Below are 21,638 nucleotides of genomic sequence, written 5' to 3'. Positions count from 1 at the left end.
CAGCTTTTAGATGATCATGATGATAATACTCATGTACACTTCAGCACTATATATACACCTCACTTACTGGCTGCTGTTGTGCACCTGGGGTTGCAAACTTAAAGGGTAAATAAATGTCCGCCTTCACTTTGGTGACGTGACTTAACATTTCGATGAACTGTGATCTTGGATCACATTACAAACCAATGCAATGTGCACCACAAAAAAAAACCTCACAAATAAATTATTAATAGTAAAGTGAGTCAAGAGGTGAAACCTCACTACTGGAAAATATAATGACTTATAACTGCACTAACTGTAGTGATGCTACTAAAAGAAATCAGACTACACAGTGACGTGATGTGACATTTCCACTCCCATTTTCACACACCGGTGTAAAGATATGGATAGACTTATTAACCAGCTCTGACTTTTTTGTGCAGTTATCAGGTCACTTAGTGTCACTACTGTATTACACTCTACAGCAGAGTGTCTCGGGTTAAAAAGTCCATGATGACAAAGTAATTACTTGCTTTGGCCAAGGAGAGAAGTGATTGTAGGAATATAAGTTACTATGTTTGCTCTTTAAGCAGAACATCAGCAAGAACATCTCCATAGAGAGCTAGTGGGCTTTTTAAGTAGCCTAACTGTAATCTAACTGCATTTTACAAATATTAAATATCAAGACAATATTACAAGACAAAATATTTAATACATAATTTTAAACTCCGTTGCAAAATATGTATTTACATTGGCACATTCACTTTCAGTATGATAAATCTGTCAGTCAGTCAGTCTCTATGGGAGAGGCTTTTTGTAACGAGTGTGTGTGTTTCATAAGATCTCACTAGACAACAATCTAAGAATTTTTTTTCTCTGTTCCATTAGTGGAAAACACAACCCATTATTATTACCCACTGTTTGATTGGTCACGTGACTTGAAACCAAACCTCATTGACGGCCTGTGAATAACGTCAGCTTGGACCTTAACATATAATGCACTTCGATAACGCGACTAAAATAGGAATACTCCACATGTCTTAATTCGATGTGTGTTTAATTTGAGTATGACTTTTACCGAATGAAGGTAATCAGAAACCGCTGTTTACATGGTAGTTTCTTAATCAGAGTATCGTTTTAATCAGGTTAATATCGGAATATTGTGGTCCATGTAAACGTACTGATGTTCAGTGTCTGTGCATTGCTCAGGAATAATAAAACAAACAAACAAAAAAGCCTTTACAGCTCTAGTAAATAAACAAATTATTATGTTACTCATCTAAATAATAATCCTGATGTTTGAATAGTTGCATTATGTTCAGAGGGGTCTGTGGAATTTATTTTACAGTGAAGGAATGCAAGATATTTGACCTCTGCTATAGAAAACCTGAATCAGTGAGTAAAAGATTCGAATCACTTAATGAATCGAGCTAAATTACTCAGCTTTCTCCCTTGTGCTCGATCCATTAATTGATTCGAATCTTTGACTCGCTGATTCGTGATTCTTTCAGGGTTTATAGCATTATTGTGTCACCGCAGGAAGGTTTATAAAGCAGTTGAGCCAAATAACGTGACAACATTTAATGTAAGTGAAACTTGCATTATATAACTACAAGAGCTACATAACCTGATGAAGCAAGTTAAAAACGCTAAAACATCTAAAACAACAGGTACTCTGGGTGACTCCACTTGATTATGAAGACGGAAGCTCTGCAGGCTGTACTGTGGGGTTTAAACCAGACAGCGTCTCAAACCACGTCCTAAAGGCACTATAAAAATAGTACGCTACCACAGGTTACCATGGTTACCGCACCTAAAGCTGGCGTACGTGTGGTGTCCTATTTTGACATACCGTCCAGCCCGGAAGTGCGCGGTTTGGGACATGTCCAGTCGTTAAGGTAAACTCACCCGGTACTCGGGATACTCGAACATGTAGGTCATGCTGCACCGGTTCTCCTCGAAGCCGAACAGCAGCTCGCGCAGCCCCGTCAGCAGCAGCGCGAGAGCCGCAACGTAGAACCCGTATATAAGCGCCTTCATCTCTCCAGCAGCTCAGAGTGTGTACTCTACACTCGCCTGGATCTCCTCTCCATTTTTTCCGCCCTCATTGAAAAACACACGCCCTGTTCCGACCAATAGGCGATGCCGTCTGCGGAAATTACGTCGCGCTAAACTAGTAGCGCTCCTAGCAAATCAGGTGAAGGTGAACGACATGTGTTGACCAATTACAAATGAGAATGGGCGGGCTTTACACTAATCAACACAGAGAGCGCAAAACATCCCGGAAGTACTTGTTTACTTTATGTATTTATTTATTTATTTGCTTGTTTGTTTGTTTATCTGTGTACTTTTTTTGTGACTGCATTACAAGCCTATATTATAGATAACTTACTAAAACAAATGCTTAAATTCATAAAGTGCGGCTTCTTTCGTTATTAAATCACAAATATTTTACATATTTAAACCAGACATTTCATTTAAGACATTTAAGTTCCTTCAATAATTTTCAACATTTTCATTTTAAATAAACTAATTCTAAAATCGAGGTACTGTTTCCTCCAGAAACTGACCAATCTTTTGCATTTAACTGAAGATCAATGAACACATAAGTAATCCAAGAGTTTTACATACAAACAAAGAAAAAAAAAACACAGACAACATTTTGACCAATTAACCATAAATTACAAATCATAATTCTTTGATTATTTATTTGATTGCATGGTTATTTTAGATGGCATCACACTACTGTGGACAGAGAAATGCACAATCCATCCCTGCAGAAAAAAAAAGAAACCTTCATAAAATTTGCAATGGTTTTAATGGAAACTGTAATGGTCCGTGTAGGTTTCTACTGGAAATCCGTTGCCTTCTATCGGTGGCATATTATGTCTAGTGGATACTGTTAAGGACCTAGGTCCTTAATACATCCTATACATAGCTGATGGTTTGTAATGGTATTTGTAGTGGAAGGCATTAGAATTTCTGAGATTGTTTCTATTGTTTTTCTCAGCAGGGATCCCAATCTCATTAAAAAAAAAAAAAAAAAAACCTACACTATATGGCCAAACATTTCTGGACACCTGACCATCAAACCCATATGTGCTTGCTGAACATCCCATTTCAGATGTGGTGTTATGATAATCTCCACACTTCAGGGAAGGCTTTCTACTAGATTTTGGCGTGTGGCTGTGGGGCTTTGTGTTCATTCAGCTACAAGAGTGTTAATGAGGTCAGGCACTGATGTTGGGTGAGGAGGCTCCAGTTCTAACTTTGTGGAAGCACTTTGGGGAAGAACAACATATGGGTGTGATGGTCAGGTGTCCACAAACCTAAATTTATCAGATAAATGTTGTCATTAAGTCTTTATGTATGTTCAAGATTTTTGGTTGCTTTATTGAATTTAGCCATCTGTCAGTAGAAAAGGTAAAAATTCATTTCAGAGACACAGCACACAAGTGTTATTCTGTATCAAATTACTATCTGCAATATACTGACAAATATTTTAAGTGTTATATTTGAACAGCACATTTCAGATATCAAACATCAACACATGAGATAATAATACAAAGATCTACAGGAACTAAAATTTAACTTAAAACTCTCTCAACAACAAATGTCTTGTGAATATTCAGCCCGATTTGCACAGGTCTGAAATGACATGAGGACTTTTACATAATTATTAATTTACCTCTTAATTCGACAGGATCATTCTCACAGAATGAGTTGGAGCGCGTGTAAATATTGTCCACATGTCAAGTTTTACGTTCCAGACAGCAAACATGGCTCATTCACAGTACAGTATGATATTAAAGTCAGATGTCATTAAACAGAGTTCTTCATTTTCAATCAAGCAGCTTTGAGTGCTCTATTCTAGTGATGGTCCAGTCTGGTGTCACTCCTTGGGTAAACTCCCTCTGAAATCTGGAAGAAAACAACAACAACAACAACAACAACAAAAACCCTATTTAGAACATCACTGTTATACAGTGCTTTTAAGTGTTTTTAAGCTAACACAAACTACATGGGTTATTAAGCAAAGTGCAGAAAGTATACAGGATATTAACCAAATGGAATTATTCATATTCCTTATAATGGACTGCAAAGTGTTACATTTTTGCAATGCTTAAAACCACACTCCATGACTGGTAAGAGTATGTAAGAGTGCACTATTAATGTACAACTGATCCATGAAGTGCTCTACACACAGGTAATATTGTTTTTGTTCTTTCACTAGATGTCTTTTGTGGATAATCTGTCATTTGAAGAGTAATTTAAACACCGAACTGGGTTAAGCCTCTAACCAATAGGCTGACTCAGCAGTTGTTTTTGGCTCATTCTTATTGGTTCTCATTGTTTTTCTGCCCTCAGCTCTAAAATGTTTCTTCAACACAACTGACTAGTGCTGAATTTCATTCCACTTAGTCTACTGTTCACTTTCTGCCCTGTATTGCTTTAAGCTACATTCACACACACAGATTTTATCACTGCAAGTCACCAGTAGGCATTTTTACTACTGGTTGCCATAGTAACATTTGTCAATGAGTGTCGCAACTAGCATTCCATTTTTGACAACAAACCAGTTTTCTTGCTGAAACATTCTGGAGGGATAGTGTTTGTATATACAATTCACCAGTGTATACATACATCATATCCTACAAGATGTAGGAGAAGCAGTCTGTGCTCTTTGCCATTGCAGCCATCTACCTGCGGCGAAAGCTCCAGAGCCGGACTGTCTGGGAACACAAACAGTTCAGACTTGCAGGCAGCATGGCGGATCACGGATCACGTGCGCTCTACTGTCTTCACTCCGGCTGTTAATCGCTGCACCAAGTCATTCCAAATTTGCATAAAGCTAAACTATTCTCAGCTTTGTCGCGTTGCTGGACACGCCCACATCTAGTCGCCAACGGTCGCCGTCGCTCATGTCACCGGAAGTCGCCAGCTCTCATTGAAAATAAACGGTCTCCGGTTGCTTTGTAACCATTTGTCACTTGCAGCGTCGCTGTATGCGTGAACGTAGCTTAAGAAACCTTCCTGATAATGTGTGGTTGATTCATTTATAGTATTTGTAGAGAATTGTTCATTTTAACACTTCCCCAGCACCTGCTTGTCTGATTGGTAATAAAATATCAACATTAACATGTTTGATGAGCTGGATTAACAGGGCTTAAATTTTAATTGTTGACCAGATAGTATCTCTCTCTCTCTCTCTCTCTCATTCATTGGGAGAGGTTTCATATAGAGACACCGATGAACCAGATGAACCAGAGAGAGTACAGAATGAAATCAGTCTATAAATGTTCCTGTTCCACAGTCCTTTCTAATCGACAGATTATAAACATTGCGTAGCAGGAAGCCATCTTTGTTCTTTGAATTCATCCGAGTAGTGTTTTTGACATTCTGATATTTTTAATTACGCCACAATCCTTACAGCTATATTTCTAATACAGCGAATGCCCTGTCTCTCGCTCCCGGTATTTGAGGACTCACTCGTAATTGGCTGTGAGCAGCCTTTTGCTCTCTGGCTTCTCCCCGTCTTTGCCAATGGCCACCTGGAAGATGCGTGCTCCCTCCATCGTGTCCTCGGGCAGCCGGGCACTGGTTAAGTACCAGAAGCGCATCAATATACTGACAAACTTCCTCCCTGTCGACGAGACAAAAGAAGACACATGCTGAATTCTCTAAACAGATAGAAGTTCTTTTCAGTTCTTTTTTGATTAACTGAATCAAGAATGAAATAATTAATGCTCAATTAGACACTTTTTGCCCCATTACATGCTTACATGCCACACGGTACCAGTTTTCTTTCCTTGGCCACCTCACAAAGATCCTATTTTTTACAGAACCAACTGAATATGAGCTGTTAAAGGGTTCATAACTCACCATCATTCTCGTAACAAAAACCCACATCTGCTGGTGTCGTGTACATGATGTCATCTGGATCAGCCAAAAGTGCTTTTTTATAGCTCGATGGGAGATCGGCACATTTCTCCTCCAGTTTCCCGATTACCTACAGGAAAGAGGGCTGCTGAGATTACGCACATACTAACACAAACACTGGCTGCATGTTCAACGGTGATGATCATCACAACTCACTTAACTGATCTGAACCTATTAAACAGAACTGAATTATGAGTGCTGATGACAGTGATGGGGAAGCTGTGACTGTACGCAGCCTATGTGTAGCTGGGGGAAAAGGCTACCTTCTTCCAGCCTTATGCTCGAGAAATAATTTGCCTGGCTCGCTTCAAAGAGTTTAAAAAGAATCAAATCACTTTCAAACTGACCATAAACGGTGTTTTTCTTTCATGTACTTACATCTTTAGCGACGAGACTTTCAAGTTCTTCAAACTGACACTGAGACAACAGTCGTGATACATGTGCAAACGCCTATAATTGGGGGGAAAAACGAATGAACAGATGTGTATGTCACAAACCAATACACTGTACAACATTGCACAAGATACATTTGAAGAAGCAAAAGATTCAATGCATGCTGATTTAGAGCTATTTTGACAGAACATGTAGTTCAGTATTGTGCAAGTCATCTGATATTATGGTGTTGGCTTTAAGGACTGGGAAGCCCCGCCTCCTTCACCGACACTGACAGCCCAGGGGCCACGCCTCTTTCACTGGCCACATTCAAACATACTGAGACAAGGATAGCTGCAGGTCAGAGAAAATGGACGTATCGAAAGGTACGGGCATGTCTAAAGGCTTCTCATCGGTGAAAGGAGCTTCTTGCTTGGAACTGCATTGGCCAATCAGCGTTAACCATGTAGATATGTCATTTACTTAAAGCAGGGGTGTCCAATCTTATCCGGAAAGGGCCGGTGTGGGTGCAGGTTTTCATTCCAACCAAGCAGGAGCCATACCTGAGTCTATTGAAAGCCAAGATCGACTGATTAAACAGGTGGAATCAGGTGTGGCTCCTGCTTGGTTGGAATGAAAACCTGCACCCACACCGGCCCTTGGCGGATAAGATTGGACACCCCTGGCTTAAAGACTGGAAGAAGATGGAGGTAAGTGGTGTGGTATTACAATAGCTGGTTAAAATACAAACAAAACTAAGTTATTGCTTCATTTGCGTTATATCTGCTGCGTTCCAATTATTTTATTGTTTTTGCCAGACATGTTACAGTGAGAAGAAGCTCCCAGATTGTATTTCCATCGAAGCGTTCAAAGCTGAACATTTGTTCTATGGACTGCTACTACAGTGTGAACGTCAGTGAGTGTATGTGAATGTTGGATTTGTCTAAAATTGTTCAAAATGACTTAACACATGGCCCACACTACAGCCTTTGATAATTTAATAATGTTTTATTGGTTGTGTGTTTGCTAAATTGCTTATTGCCAATTAATAGAAGGTTATTAAATAGTTCTTAGTCACCGAGAAGCAGCAGTCTACCTTTGAATAATTCTGTGCTTAATGTTGCAGTTTTATGATCAACACTTCCAGACAAAACCTTCGTGTTTTTAGTTTGCATGCACTTGCAGGGAAATTACAGAGAAACATACAATTGTAAATCATAGTTGTATTACAAGTAGAGCTGCAACAACTAATCGATAAAATTGATAATAATCGATTATGACAACTAATCGCTGTCAACGAATCTCATTATCGATTAGTTGCTCTGTGCGCAGCACAGGGGAGATTTACTCATTACGTTACTTCTCTTCCGAAAACACGCTTCGGAGAGTAAATACGAAAAGTTGTGTCCCAAATGAAGTACTGTACACTTACACTGTGCACTCTACCTTCTAGTGTGTGGATTTTAGAAAGGTAATATCATCTCAAATATATCACTAGTGGTTTGGTTTTTTTTTAACTAACGTAGGCGACGGCGCATGACGTCCTACGCACGCTAGCATTAGCAAACACCAAGATTCACGGACAATGATGTTCTATAGTTTACTTTCTGTCAGCTCTACCTTTTATTCCCAACATGACCTCAGTCACCATCAGACGGAGGCGAAATCGTCACGTGACTGAGGAAGAAAGTCCTCTAAGGCAGGGAGCATTTATTTATATTTACACACACACACACACACACACACATATATATATATATATATATATATATATAAATATAAATATATATAAATTATTTTATTCATATATTTTAGTTTATATTGTATATAAGTATTTATGCGTTATTTTTATGGATGCACAAAAAGCACCGAATTAAACTACAGTCCTAAATTAATAATATATATTCTGGTGTGTCTGTGTGTGTATTGGGTTCTTTTCTGTTTTGGACAAACAGTTGTGCAAAGTTTTAGTCTGAAGTTTATATTTGTAACACTCAGTTTGTGGATTTTATTTTAAATAAACAAAAAAAAGTGTACTGAAAGTTTGCCCCACCCCATCTGATTAATCGAAAAAATAATCGGCCAACTAATCAATTATGAAAATAATCATTAGTTACAGCCCTAAATATATACATACTAAATCACATATATACTAAATTATAATATATACTAAATCATTCATACTAATTTTTTTAAATGTAAAAATGCATTTTTGTGATATTTAGGTGATGGATAGGTTTAGTGGATAAAAAATACAGTTTGTACAGTGTGTCATTATGGAAATTCCCCATAAAACATGGAAACCCCAGAGAGAGAGAGTGTGTGTGTCCGTGTCCAAAAGTAGCACTGGCCACCCCCTGTATAAAACTAGTTCCACTAGAGCAGTGGTTTTCAAAGTGGGGGCTGCGGACCCCTTGGGGGCCGCCCGGGCGGCCTCAACAATTTGGTGTGAGAAATAAATAAACACATGATTTCATATATATATATATATATATATATATATATATATATATATATATACACACACATGCATTACTATAACATGTTATTTGTAACAATACATATTAAAATCACATTTGCTATACCTAACTTTCTAATTGCTAAACAGACAAAACATCAACGTAAAAAAGGGGGATATATTCAGAAGTCTGTATTTTTAATGTGTTTTAAAGACATCTTGCAAAAGGGGGGCCTCGGTCAAATGTTAAAGCCATTTGGGGGGCGTTGCCCTGGAAAAGTTTGGGAACCCCTGCACTAGAGTACCACTGCTTGTCACTTCCTGTTAATAAACCTGTTGGCCAATAGCCTTCACGCTTACGGCCTTTCTGTGGAATAGCTTTCGCGACCAATTGAAAAGACCTTCCGACACGCCCATACCTTCCGACACGCCCATACCTTCCGACACGCCCATACCTTCCGACACGCCCATACCTTCCGACACGCCCATTACTCCGACCTGCAGCGCCCCACACTTTAACATATCAGAGCGAGCGTGTTAATATAAACCTGTGATTTGTCTTGCAGCTGGCACTACAGTCTGAGATACATGTTATAGAACATTAATTAAGATGATATTGAAGTAATAAAGACTAATTTTTCTGTATACGTGTATTATGTTGAGTCAGTGTTGTTCAATAGGAAACCATGAAGCCCCACATTTCCTCCCCTGGTTTTCCTGAATACTGGGCGGTTTCTCCTCCACACAGCAGGCCTGGCACTTTACACCGACTAGCTGATGGTTGATCTGGAGCTGTCTGTAAACAGTGCACTGATGAGGGTCTACAGGACTCTGTCTCACACAAGAAATAACCCCAGCTGACCTGTTTCGCTCCTTCAGTGAACTCCTCGATGCTGAAGTCTTTGTCGAAGTAAGCGCGAATGAGGAAAAAGCAGAATTTGGTCCGGATCCAGATGAACGGGTTTGGGATGCCGACCACCACAACCTTCCGCGTCTCTCTGCGTCCCTCTCTGTCCGAACTGCAGTGCCGGACTCCGGACACAACACACGCTGACAAGGCCTGGTTTTTGACAGCGGATTGATTTCTTACTTCGTTTAGCTTGTTAAATCTCAGATAAGCGCTCAGACCTGCACGAGGCCTTCTACAGCTCCACCTGAGTAAGGGCAGCGCCATGTTTCTGTTCCCACTGCATAGCAGTCCCCCGCCTGCCGAGTCCGAATATTAAGGTTCCTATGGTTTATTTAAACATTTTGAGTGTTTTCATGAGTTACACAGGCACTGTTGTGTTTGTTTACGATTGTTTAATATTTATTTATGAAGTCTGAACACCTGCCAAGAGTGAAAAGTACTCGTGTTTGAGTGTATAATTCTGTTTCTGGGGAGAATGTAAGTAATGCACCAAAATACAAAAAGGCCGAGTTCCAATGAGCTACATGTTGTCTATATATGTGCACTATTAAGGGTATGAAAGCAGCGGAAGTTACACCCTACATAGTGCACTATGTTGTATTTGGGATTGAGCCAAGCTAAACTGAGAAAATGCGAGTTTGTAGACCGGATGAAGAGCTGGAGAAGGTGCAAGAAGTGGATTTCTGTATGGAATGTCAGGAAAGAGTCGAGGTGTCCGTCTACACAGATGTGGATAAGGAGCTTTTCGTAAAGGAGATCTACCCTCTGGTAAAAACAAACAAACAAACAAAAAAACCTAACCAATAGATTTTTGTTAATGAAAGTCTTTAATAGTCACAGAGTACAGCATGCAGGAGGCTTTCACACTTTCTGGCACCATGGACACACACACACACACACACACACACACACACAATCATAACATAATCAAAAACAGTGAGAGCGAGGCAGGAATACACCCTGAATGAGATTCCACCTACTGGCATGGGAGGAAACTGGAGAACCCAGAGGCAACCCATGTTAACACGGGGAGAACATCCATCCATGTTCCATACCGCTTATCCTACACAGGGTTCTGGGGAGCCTGGAGCCTAGCCCATGGGACTCGGAGCACAAGGCAGAGGACACTCTGGACAGGGTGCCAATCCATCACAGGGCACAATCACACACTCATTCACACACTACAGACAATTTGGAAATACCAACCAGCCTACAACGCATGTCTTTGGCCTCGGGGAGGAAACCCCCAAAGTAGGAGGAGAACATGCAAACTCCTCAGACACAGGGCGGAGGTGGGATTCAAACCCCCAACCCCGGAGTTGCGAGGCAAACATGCTCCTTCAAGATGAGGGGTGGAAAAGAAAGTGCAACAAATGAAATACGCAACAAATCGGACTCTAACCCTAAACCCTACCAGAAAAGAAGGGATATAAGACAATGAGGGATAGATTCTGTTTAACTGGAAATTTAAAAATGATAAATAAGGGAAGAAGTACAGTAGTTAACTACGCCACCCCCGGAATATACCGTTGAATAACAACCCCAATAAGGGTGCATAGGTACGTTACCCCCAAAAAGAAATGGGCAAAGAGACGTGAGAATGACGTTCGACTCACACCTCCAGGGTCGGGGGTTCAATTCCCACCGTGGCCATGTGTGTGCGGAGTTTGCATGTTCTCCCCGTGCTGCGGGGGTTTCCTCCCCCAGTCCAAAGACATGCATTCCCTGGGATAGGCTCCAGGTTTCCCTGTGACCCTGAAAAGGATAAAGCGGCATAGAGGATGGATGGATGGATTATGCTCACCTACTTTGATAACAGACACAAGTTTACCTCAAATCATACAAAAACATAAAAACGAGCTCAGGATCAAACTCTCTGCTGCACCCTTTATAGTATATTTACAGACTGTAATGACTCTAACAACTATAAAAACACTGGTTGACTGTGTTCTCCAGCATTGTGACTAATCTGATTTTTCTCCTTTGCATTTCTTTTGCAGAGAAAACCGGTGGTGCTCAGGGGAGTGCCTTTAGGACCATGCCTGGAAAAGTGGACAGTGGATTACCTGGCAGCAAAAGGAGGTGACCGGGAGGTGAAAGTTCATGTGTCTTCTGTTCCTCAGATGGACTTTCTGCATAAGAATTTCATATACAGGTATGTTTAGTGATAACATATATACAAGTTTATTTTATAAAATGGTTTTCCAGTGGGTAGCATTGCCATCCTGGTTTCCTTTGGGTTCTCCAAGTTCGTACCTCTCAAAATATATACCAGTAGGTGGTCCAGGGCGTATTCCCACCTCGTGCCGAGTGTTCCTGGGATCTGTCATGACTCTGACCAGGATAAAGTGTATACTGAAGTTGAATGAATGAGTGAATGAATATAGAAATGTGTAACTTTTGGATCCTTTTAAATGTGTTTTTTTATTATTATTATTATTTTTGTCTCAGGACATTACCGTTTGACAAGTTTGTCCAGAGAGCTGCAGCAGAAGCAGAGCACGAAGAGTTCTTCATTAGTAAGGTAACCAGCAGAGCAGGGCTCTGCTCCAAACTGATAATAATCTCAGGATAATAATCACTATATTGTAGTATCTAGTATAGTAATAGAAGATTATTCTGGAAGAAATCCTAGGAAAGAATGAGCAAGGGAAAAAATAGTATGTCAGTAGTATTTTAGACCTTATTTCAAACATTTAATGAATGTTTGTAGAGTTATAACAATAAGTAGTTGATTGTGTGTTTTAATGTTCTCTAAGGTGCTGCAGTCATTTAAAGTTATTATAACATTCGGTGCATCTAAAAACAATTAGAATATTGTGGAAAAGTAAAAAAAAATCATATATGTTTCATATATTCAAGATTCATTACAGATCAAGTGAAATAATGCAAGACTTTTTTTTGTTTCAATCTTGATGATTACGGCTTTCAGCTCATGGAAATAAAAAAAAATCCAGTATCTCAAATAAATCATTATTTTAATTATTATAAATATTAGAATAAATATTTGAATAATTATTTATTTCTCTATTTATAATACAGAAATGTCGACCTTCTGAAAAATATGTCAGTTTATGCACTCAATACTAGGTCGGGGCCACTTTTGAATTACTGCATCAATGTGGCGTGGCATGGAGGCAGTCATCCTGTGGCACTGCTGAGGTGTTCTGGAAGCCCAGGTTGCTTTGATAGCGGCCTTCAGCTCGTCTGTATTGTCAGGTCTGGTGTCTCTCAGAGATACTTTATGGGGTTCAGGTCAGGCGAGTTGGCTGGACAATCAAGCGCAGTAATACCACGGTCAGCAAACCAGTTACTAGTAGTTTTGTCACTGTGGGCAGGTGCCAAGTCCTGCTGGAAAAGGAAATCAGCATCTCCATAAAGCTCGTCAGCAGATGGAAGCATGAAGTGCTCTAAAATCTCCTGGTAGACGCTGCATCGACTCTCGACTTGAAAAAACACACTGGACCGACACCAGCAGATGACATGGTACCCCAAATCATCACTGACTGTGGAAACTTCAAGCAACGTGGATTCTGTTCCTCTCCACTCTTCCTCTAGACTCTGGGACCTCGATTTCCAAATGAAATGCAAAATTTACTTCCATCTTTCCCATGATTGTGGTTGTGTACTGAACCAGACGGAGAGATTAAAGGCTCAGGAAACCTTTGTAGGTGTTTTAAGTTACTTAGCTGATTCGAGATCTTCTCAGGTCGACATTTCTGTATTATAAATTCTTTATTCTAATATTTTGAGATACTGGATTTTTTTTTATTTCCAAGAGCTGTAAGTCGTAATCATCAAGATTAAAACAAAAAAAGGCTTGAAATATTTCACTTTATGTGTTATGAATTTAGAATATATGAAAGTTCCACTTTTTGAATCGAATAACGGGAAAAAATGTACTTTTCCACAATATAAAATTTTTTTGAGATGCACCTGTGTGATTGAAATTAGATTAGAATGATTTCTGGTTTCTTGTTTTGAACTGCCACAACACATTTCAACAGGATGAGAGTTACTACTTAAGATCACTCGGAGAAGACGCTCGTAAGGTGCAGTTGCCTTTATTATTATTATTATTATTATTATTATTATTATTATTATTGACAAAATGTGTATATCATTTGAGTTTCAAACACTTCTACAATATTATTAAATATGAATTGTAATCACTCTATTTTAAAAGTGAATTGAAATCACTCTATTTTAAACCATTGATCTTTAAGGAGCCTGCTGACCTGAGGAAGCAGTTCCCTGACCTGGCGCAAGACTTCCATATACCTCCGTATTTTGAGCCTGAGCAGTTTTTCTCCAGTGTTTTCCGCATCAGTTCACCTGGCTTGCAGCTTTGGACACACTATGATGTGAGGAGAATCTCATAACCATATGCTGTTATGGAACTAATTACTAGTTAGGTGACCAGGTATCCAGTTTTGAGCTCTGTTCTACAGTTGGTTCTGTCGACCCAGCTTGTTGTAGTAGATCAGCTGATGCGCTGTTTTTGCCTTGTCACTGTGTACCTCTGTAGGCTTTGTGTTGGCATATGTTCCACTTGTCACATGTGATTTTCACCATATGGGGGTCGGGATTTTTATTGATCCCTGATGGAAATTGTTTAATAGCACATAAAATAAAAAGTGGTGTGTGGATTGAGACACAGCCCGTGTGTAAGCACACAGACAAAGCTTCATCTGTTTTATGTGGTTAGCCTACAGAAGACCCAGTAAACAAATTGGTTGTTTTCTCATGGTTTTATTGGTACACCACATAAAAAAAGACAGTTATAAAATAAAAAAGACAGTTATCAAACTGTTTTAAACATACGCAAAAATATTGCATATTGATGTGATAACAAGGGAGTGGTCTCAATATACACGCACCAGGAACACCTGTGCATTCGTGCAGTTATCTAATCAGCCAATCGTGTGGCAGTAGCACGATGTATAAAATCATGCTGATACAGGTCAAGAGCATCAGGGTAATGTTCACATCAAACATCAGAATGGGGAAAATGCACAGCCGTCCCCTCTTATTGCGCTGTTTGGGGTGACCCCGGAGAATACTCCTTTTAGATGGTGTGAGATCAGCATGATGTCCTCCTGCACTCTCCTGGCCAGGAGATTAATATTGTTTAGATGGAAGGATCCTGCTCCACCGGTGTATAGTCACTAAGTCAGGGAAGACATGGGTCATCTTAAGTTGGAAAAGATTAGTTACACTGTCAGGGGAGCGACTGGGAAATTTTACAGAATCTGGCAACCTTTTCTGTTCTTTGTCAGAGACATGGATGCTGACAGTATTGTTATGTGATCATTATCTATAATTTTGTTTCTTTTGCTCTCTTCTATGTAGGTCTGGCTTTATAATATGTAATATATATATGTTCTCTGTCTGGCACTGGGTGGAGGGGTTTGTTCAATTTGTTTGGTTGGTGTTGTATGTTTAATTTGAAAAATGCTAATAAAGAAACCTTGATCAAAAAAAAAGAATGGGGGAAAATGTGATCTCTGTGACCGTGGCATGGTTGTTGGTGCCAGGTGGTCTGGTTTGAGTATTTCAGAAACTGCCGATGTAGGATTTTCACACTCAACACTGTCTAGAGTTTACACAGAATGGTGTGCAAAAACAAAAAAACATCCACTGAGTGGCAGTTCTGTTGGCAGAAAATGTCGTCAATGAGGTCTGAGAAGAACCCTAACCCTCTTTTGAGATGATGGGAAGGGTACAGCAACTCATATAACCACTCTTTACACACGTGGTGAGCAGAAACGCATCATCATTAAATGATCTGGTGTGTGTATGTCCAGTAACCAGCCAGTTGATGGATGAAGTATCCTCAAAATGCCAAAATATACTCAGCAATTCTCTGAAAAGGTTATCACCCCTGCTGTTTTTCCTTAGTGAAAACATTGTATTTCTATCAGTCTGGAAATCAGACTGGTAACACTAAGGTAACACTAAAATAATAGCGTTGCTGCTCACTGGAGGCTGGTATTGTGGAAATAGTGATTGGCTGCATATCCTTTCTAATACTTTCTCCAGTTTGCCCTCAATTTTGACTCCCACAGTCATTAATTTTTTATGTTTTCCATTGACAGAACTCTTTGTTTCGGACTTCAGTTGTTTTTCGATATGGTTTATGAAAAATCAAAGGGGGGATGAAAGGATTCAGAGTTATTCCCTTCATTTAATTGTGTTCTGTCTCTTGACCAGGTAATGGACAACCTGTTGGCTCAGGTGACTGGGAGAAAGCGTGTCGTTCTCTACAGCCCCCACGATGCCCTACACCTCTACTTGTCAGGTGAGTGTCATTTCCATTTTGTATTACCTAATCTTTAAACCTTCCATAAGATATCAATAACATGATGCCATGCCACTTTACTCTCTCTGACCAGGTGATAAGTCTGAAGTTTTGGATGTAGACACTCCAGATTTGGAGCGGTATCCAGATTTTGTGAAAGCGTGTCGATACGAGTGCATTTTAGAACCAGGTGACATGCTCTTCATCCCAGGTAAGATGTCCATTACATTAGTTGCACCAGGTGTGCTTGAGCTGGAACACCAAAAAAAACATTAGAAAAAAATATTTAAAAACCTACTGCAGCTGTGCAACGTTTACAGAATATTAAAAAAAAAAAAAAATAGCTCAGCTCAGGGATCTGCATCTCATTTGCCCATAGTTGGTCATTATAAATATACAGAAGTGGATATTTTCTGATTACTTAATTTTGTTTTTTAATTTTGTGTTCTGATTTTCATAACGTCACCATTGCAAATTCACACACATCCTCATGGGGGTTTTACAGATTAAAAAAACAATAATAAATGAAAAGATATTAAACTACATGCTAATTTTTCCCCCAGCCCTTTGGTTTCACAACACGTTGGCTCTTCAGTTCGGCACTGGAGTCAATGTGTTCTGGCGCCACCTGCCCCTGGACAGCTACGATAAGAAGGACCCGTACGGGAACAAGGACCCGGTGGCAGCGTCGCGAGCCCTGCAGGTCCTGGAACGGGCGCTGGGAGCACTGGATGAGCTGCCAGCTGAATACCGGGACTTTTACGCTCGCCGCATGGTGCTGCGTATTCAAAACCGGGCGTACTCCAGTGAAACATAACACAAGAGCGCAGCTGCGTTCACTCACTTACAGTAATGTACCAGAGGAAAAATAAAGACAGAGACTACAGTTGGTGATCATGATTAAGTGTGTCTGGTACATTTTATTAATGTCACAGTGATCCCTGTGGGAAAAGATAGCGTTGGCTATGTGAACTTGTTTGTCTCTGTCATTACAGCTACACAGTTGGTGTGCACTAGACTGTTTTTGTTTTTTCCCCCTCCTTTTTAAAGCCAAGCAAGTTTATTTAGGTGTGTAATTTTTCACTCTTTAAATTTTCACTTTTTAAAAGGTGGCACAGTGTGTTCCATGCCAGGGCAGCATAGTGACCAAAAAGCACTGAGACATCGACTGTGACGTAATGGAGTTGAGGACGGATGCAAATGCAGATAAGAGCTTTATTATATGAGAGACAGGCAGACAAATCCAAATCGTGAAGCATAGACGTGGTCATAAACGGGCAAAGCGGGAAACAGGCATAAACGAGGCAAAACAAGAATCGAAAACGAGGGCTTGAACAAGATCAAAACATGATGAGCAACCGCTTGGTATACGGAAAACACGTAATACTTCGCAAAGACTAGTGTTCAAACAGTCTCTTTTATGTGTGGTGTGATTGTGTGTGAGATTGGATGCAGGTGTGCGTGATTAGAATGAAAGTGAGTGTTCTGGGAATTCCGGTCCATGGCGGCCATGTTTGTAGGCCGCAGTGCAGGATGGGAAATGTAATCACTGGTTTGCTGTGATTGACTGACACCGACATGACTATTGACATAAATTGCTTTCATGTCACTTTGGTGTCGATAATGTGTTATACAGTACTGTGGAACAGTCTTAAACATATGCAAGGAAATGCTATAAAGCCAAAATGTCTTCAAAAATACAAATAAAAATCTCCTTAAACTGCAAAGAAAAATACTATAAAGGATGTAAACAGTAATAAACTTAAAAAAAAAAAAAAGACAGTATTTAGTTTGATTGGCGTTTCCAAATCGTCCGTAGTGTGTAAATGTGTGTGATTGTGCCCTACGATGGGTTGGCACCCCATCCAAGGTGTCTCCCACCTTGTTCCCAGAGTTCCCTAGGATAGGTCTAGGTTCCCCGTGACCCTGTGTAGAGTAAGGGTGATTTAGCCGAGTAAGACATGTTCCTGGATCAACATTTCCATCAACCAGTCATACCCCTTTAGTGTCATCAAAGTGTGCCGATCAACACTGCTTCAAAACCATTTGGTTTTTCCCTCCCTTTTTACCCAACCGACAAGAGGCAAGTTGTTTTGTGCATTTCTTTTTATAACCCCAAATGTACTATTTATATATATATATTTATGTACTTATATTTACTAAGACACGATAAACTGCTAGAAATTTTACACCCAGTATAAATTTAGTCTCTATCGCTGTAATGCTCACGTGACGTTGCAGTGCTGCAACTTCATGAAAGTTTATCCTTTGCATGCATTTTTAAGCCTTGCCAGTTTAAACATTCATCGGTTTGAAACCTTTCAAGCTCAATAAGATGCGAAAGAGAACATAACCAAGTAACTCAATTTGCTACTCACGCTTTCTGTCCACAAACACCCGGAGCACGTGTGCAGATCGCCGCTTGTCACGGCCTTCTTTTTTGTGGTTTATTTCACTTAAACGCTCAAATACACACAAAGTTTTGTCAAAAAACTAACGTGGTTAGTATTCACGTAAACGCAGTCAGTTGTGGTAAGTGAACGTGAACAGCTGGGAAAGAAATCAGACGTGTGTCAATACAGTAGATTGGATCTGCGCATTAGGTCTTAAAGTGACAGCAGCCTAATATACCTGCTGCTGTTTATGCCGTTAATCTCAATCAAACAGCAAAAGAGCAAGAGAAAATCACTCACTGCTTATGACTGAATAACTTTAGTGGCTTTAATAAGGTTAAATGTATATTTAATTCATATAGTAAAGACTATGCAATGTTTTATTTTTACACCTCCAGTGAAACACTGGGGTCTATATTCAAGCCATCCCTGTGCTCTCCTAGTCTACAAGTTATCTTTGTCCCTGTCTATCTCTTTCTCACCCTATCCTTCTCTATCTCTCTTAACAGTTCAAGTGTAATGTGCATTAGAAATAATATTTTCCTCTGTTTTACAGCTGTAAAAGTAGCATCTGGCCAGTCAATCATAAAGGCATCCCCATGCTCTACAAGTTGCAAAATCTCCATTTCTTTCTCTGTCCCCGTCTGTTCTCTCCCTATCTCTTGATATAGAACTCTCTTTCTCTCTCTCTCTCTCTCTCCTTGCATCTTTGACACACAAAAAACAACCACAGTGTAATTTTAATGAGTACTAGTAGCAATATTGTAATTTTGTTTTAGAGCCACTGAAGTAGCGTCTGGCAGGTTCACGCTCAAACCACCCTCATGCACTGGTATTCATCAAATTGTAAGTTCTCTCTTTTTCTCACCCTGTTTATCTCACTGTGTCTCTGTCTCTCTCTGACCCCAGCTATTTCTCTCCCTGCCTCTTTAACTAGAGCTCTCTCCTTGTATCTCTGACAAACAACCACATTTCAAGTGTATAATGTTAGTGTAACAGTGTTATTTGTTTTACTGCCATGTAAGTACTGCGGCGTAATCGTCTGTCATTACTACTTTTTGACCTTGCCTTTTAAAGTCTGCTCATAGTCCTTTTTAGTTGTTTTGCCCTGTTTTGGTCTGAGATTCCATGGCAGTTGGTAGCTGACAGTTGAAAGTTGGTGCTGTTGCCAGTTAGCTTGCTAGGTAGCTAGCATCTTCCACCATTTTGTCTACTGAATTTAGTTTACTTGTTTCTCGCACGGTGGCTTAGTGGTTAGCATGTTCGCCTCACACCTCCAGGGTCCGGGGTTCGATTCCCGCCGGGGCTATGTGTGTGCGGAGTTTGCAGGTTTCCTCCCCCAATCCAAAGACATGCATGGTAGGCTGATTGGCGTGTCTAAAGTGTCCGTAGTGTATGAATGGGTGTGTGAGTGTGTATGTGACTGTGCCCTGCGACGGACTGGCACCCTGTCCAGGGTGTACCCCGCCTTGTGCCCGATGCTCCCTGGGATAGGCTCCAGGTTCCCCGCGACCCTGAAGAAGGAGTAAGCGGTAGAAGATGGATGGATGGATGGTTTCTCAAATTGACTTGAAATTTGCCCACTTTGTTATCAAATTTTTAAAGTTTAAGTTACAACCCCAATTCCAAAGAAGTTGGGACAGCATGGAAAATGAAGAACCCACCCCAAACAAACAAAAAGAGTCATTTTAAAAAAATTCAATTCACCCTGTACTATATTGAAAACACATTATTAACACATTATTTGATGTTTTACTTTGTGAATTTCATTTATTTTTGAAAACATTCACTCATTTCAAATCTGATGACTGCAACACACTCCAAAAAAGTTGGGACAATGCAAAAAGTCATTTGAAAATGGAATTCCTCCTGTACTATATATTAACACATTATTTGATGTTTTACTTTGTGCATAGAATTTATTTTGAAAATGTACTCGTTTAAAATTTTACTGCAGTACATTCCAAAAAAAAGTTGGGACTGTTGACCACTTTGTAACATCACCTTTTCCTTTTAATAACACTTATTAAGCGTTTGTGCACTGAAGACTCCAGTTGGTTAAGTTTAGCGAGCGGAATTTTCGCCCATTCATCCATTATGCACTTCTTCAGCTGCGCAACTGTACGGGGCCTTTGTTGCCTTATTTTGCGCTTCATAATGCACCACACATTCTCAATTGGATACACGTCAGGACTGCACCAGGCCATGCTAGCACCCGCACTCTCTGCTTACGCAGCCATGCACTTGTAATCCGGGCAGAATGTGGTTTGGTGTTGTCCTGCTCTGAATTGCAGCATATGTTGCTGCAAAATGTGTACATGTATTTCTGCATTAATAGTGCCTGCACAGATGTGCAAGTTACCCATGCCATGGGCACTGACACACCCCCATACCACGACAGACGCTGGCTTTTGGACCTGACGCTGATAACAGCTTGGATGGTCCTTTTCCTCTTTGGCTTCGAGAACATGACTGCTGTTTTGTTCAAAAACTGTATCAGATGTTGACTCGTCAGACCACAAAACACGATTCCACCGTGTTACTGTCCATCTCAGATGAGACCGAACCCAGAGAAGTCGGTGATGCTTCTGGACAGTGTTGATGTATGACTTCTGCTTTGCATAGTAAAGCCTTAACTTGCATCTGTGGATGCAGCGGCGAATGGTGTTTTGCGACAAAAGTATTCCTGAGCCCAAAGTATTCCTGAGCCCATGTCAGGATATCCGTTACAGACTTATGACAGTTTTTAAGACCGTGACGTCTGAGGGATCGGATATCACGCGCATTCAGAAGTGGTTTTGTGCATTACCCTTTACGCACCAAGATTTTACCAGATTCCTTGAATTTTTTTATTATATTGTACACTGTAGGAGGTGAAATGCCCAAAATGTCAAAAAAAACAAAAAACGATGCAGTTAAGTAAAACATCAAATACCTTATCTTTATACGTTTTTTATTTAAATACAAGTCAAAGTACATTTATAAATAACTCCTCTTTGTTTTTATTAGTGGAATTGTGGTTGTAATATAAAACTTGCTACTAAACTTGATCTAAAAGCAATTAAATTATTTGCTGAAGTAGTAGGAGCTCATGTTTTGTTGCTTTTTGTTGCTTCTTCTCTCTTGGTTGCCTTGGTTCTTATCATCACTTGGTTCTCTCTGTCTCTACCTATCTTTCTCTCTCTCTTTCCTTGTCTCTATCTCTCCGTCTTCTTTTCTATCTGTCTCTCCAAGTCTATTTCCCCTCCTCTGAGTATCTCCTTCTCTCGCTCTTTCCATCTCTTC

At 40.0% G+C, this 21,638-nt stretch overlaps 3 protein-coding genes across 4 annotated transcripts in view; 1 reads left to right on the top strand and 2 right to left on the bottom strand.

Moving 5' to 3' along the window:
• Positions 1–2,815, bottom strand: part of pgap1 (post-GPI attachment to proteins inositol deacylase 1) — a 30,433-nt gene extending 27,618 nt beyond the window's left edge. Inside the window, exon 1 of the mRNA XM_053626409.1 lies at positions 1,888–2,815. Within this exon, the coding sequence (XP_053482384.1) occupies positions 1,888–2,019 (132 nt within the window). The 5' untranslated portion in view covers positions 2,020–2,815. The remainder of the gene's footprint in view (positions 1–1,887) is intronic.
• A 150-nt stretch (positions 2,816–2,965) lies between these two features.
• maip1 (matrix AAA peptidase interacting protein 1) lies at positions 2,966–10,023 on the bottom strand. Of its 2 annotated transcripts, none has more exons than XM_053626413.1 (5): positions 9,612–10,023; positions 6,298–6,369; positions 5,863–5,989; positions 5,470–5,623; positions 2,966–3,900 (listed from the first exon to the last, which is right to left on the bottom strand). In XM_053626413.1, the coding sequence occupies exons 1-5, from the start codon at positions 9,921–9,923 to the stop codon at positions 3,822–3,824; spliced, it is 744 nt and encodes a 247-aa protein (XP_053482388.1). In that variant the 5' UTR covers positions 9,924–10,023; the 3' UTR covers positions 2,966–3,821. The 2 variants fall into 2 exon arrangements, with proteins under 2 accessions (XP_053482388.1, XP_053482387.1); XM_053626412.1 differs by lacking the exon at positions 2,966–3,900 and adding an exon at positions 3,909–4,712 and having other exon boundaries at positions 9,612–9,950.
• A 181-nt stretch (positions 10,024–10,204) lies between these two features.
• tyw5 (tRNA-yW synthesizing protein 5) lies at positions 10,205–17,158 on the top strand. The gene is made up of 8 exons (XM_053626410.1): positions 10,205–10,427; positions 11,660–11,814; positions 12,111–12,183; positions 13,667–13,711; positions 13,886–14,023; positions 15,873–15,960; positions 16,055–16,171; positions 16,524–17,158. The coding sequence occupies exons 1-8, from the start codon at positions 10,290–10,292 to the stop codon at positions 16,775–16,777; spliced, it is 1,008 nt and encodes a 335-aa protein (XP_053482385.1). The 5' UTR covers positions 10,205–10,289; the 3' UTR covers positions 16,778–17,158.
• The last annotated feature ends 4,480 nt before the right edge of the window (positions 17,159–21,638 follow it).

This window comes from Ictalurus furcatus, chromosome 6 (assembly GCF_023375685.1).
Source record: "Ictalurus furcatus strain D&B chromosome 6, Billie_1.0, whole genome shotgun sequence".
NCBI lineage: Eukaryota > Metazoa > Chordata > Actinopteri > Siluriformes > Ictaluridae > Ictalurus > Ictalurus furcatus.
Note: the sequence above shows the minus strand (reverse complement) of the source record. Positions and strands in the feature narration are given on the sequence as shown.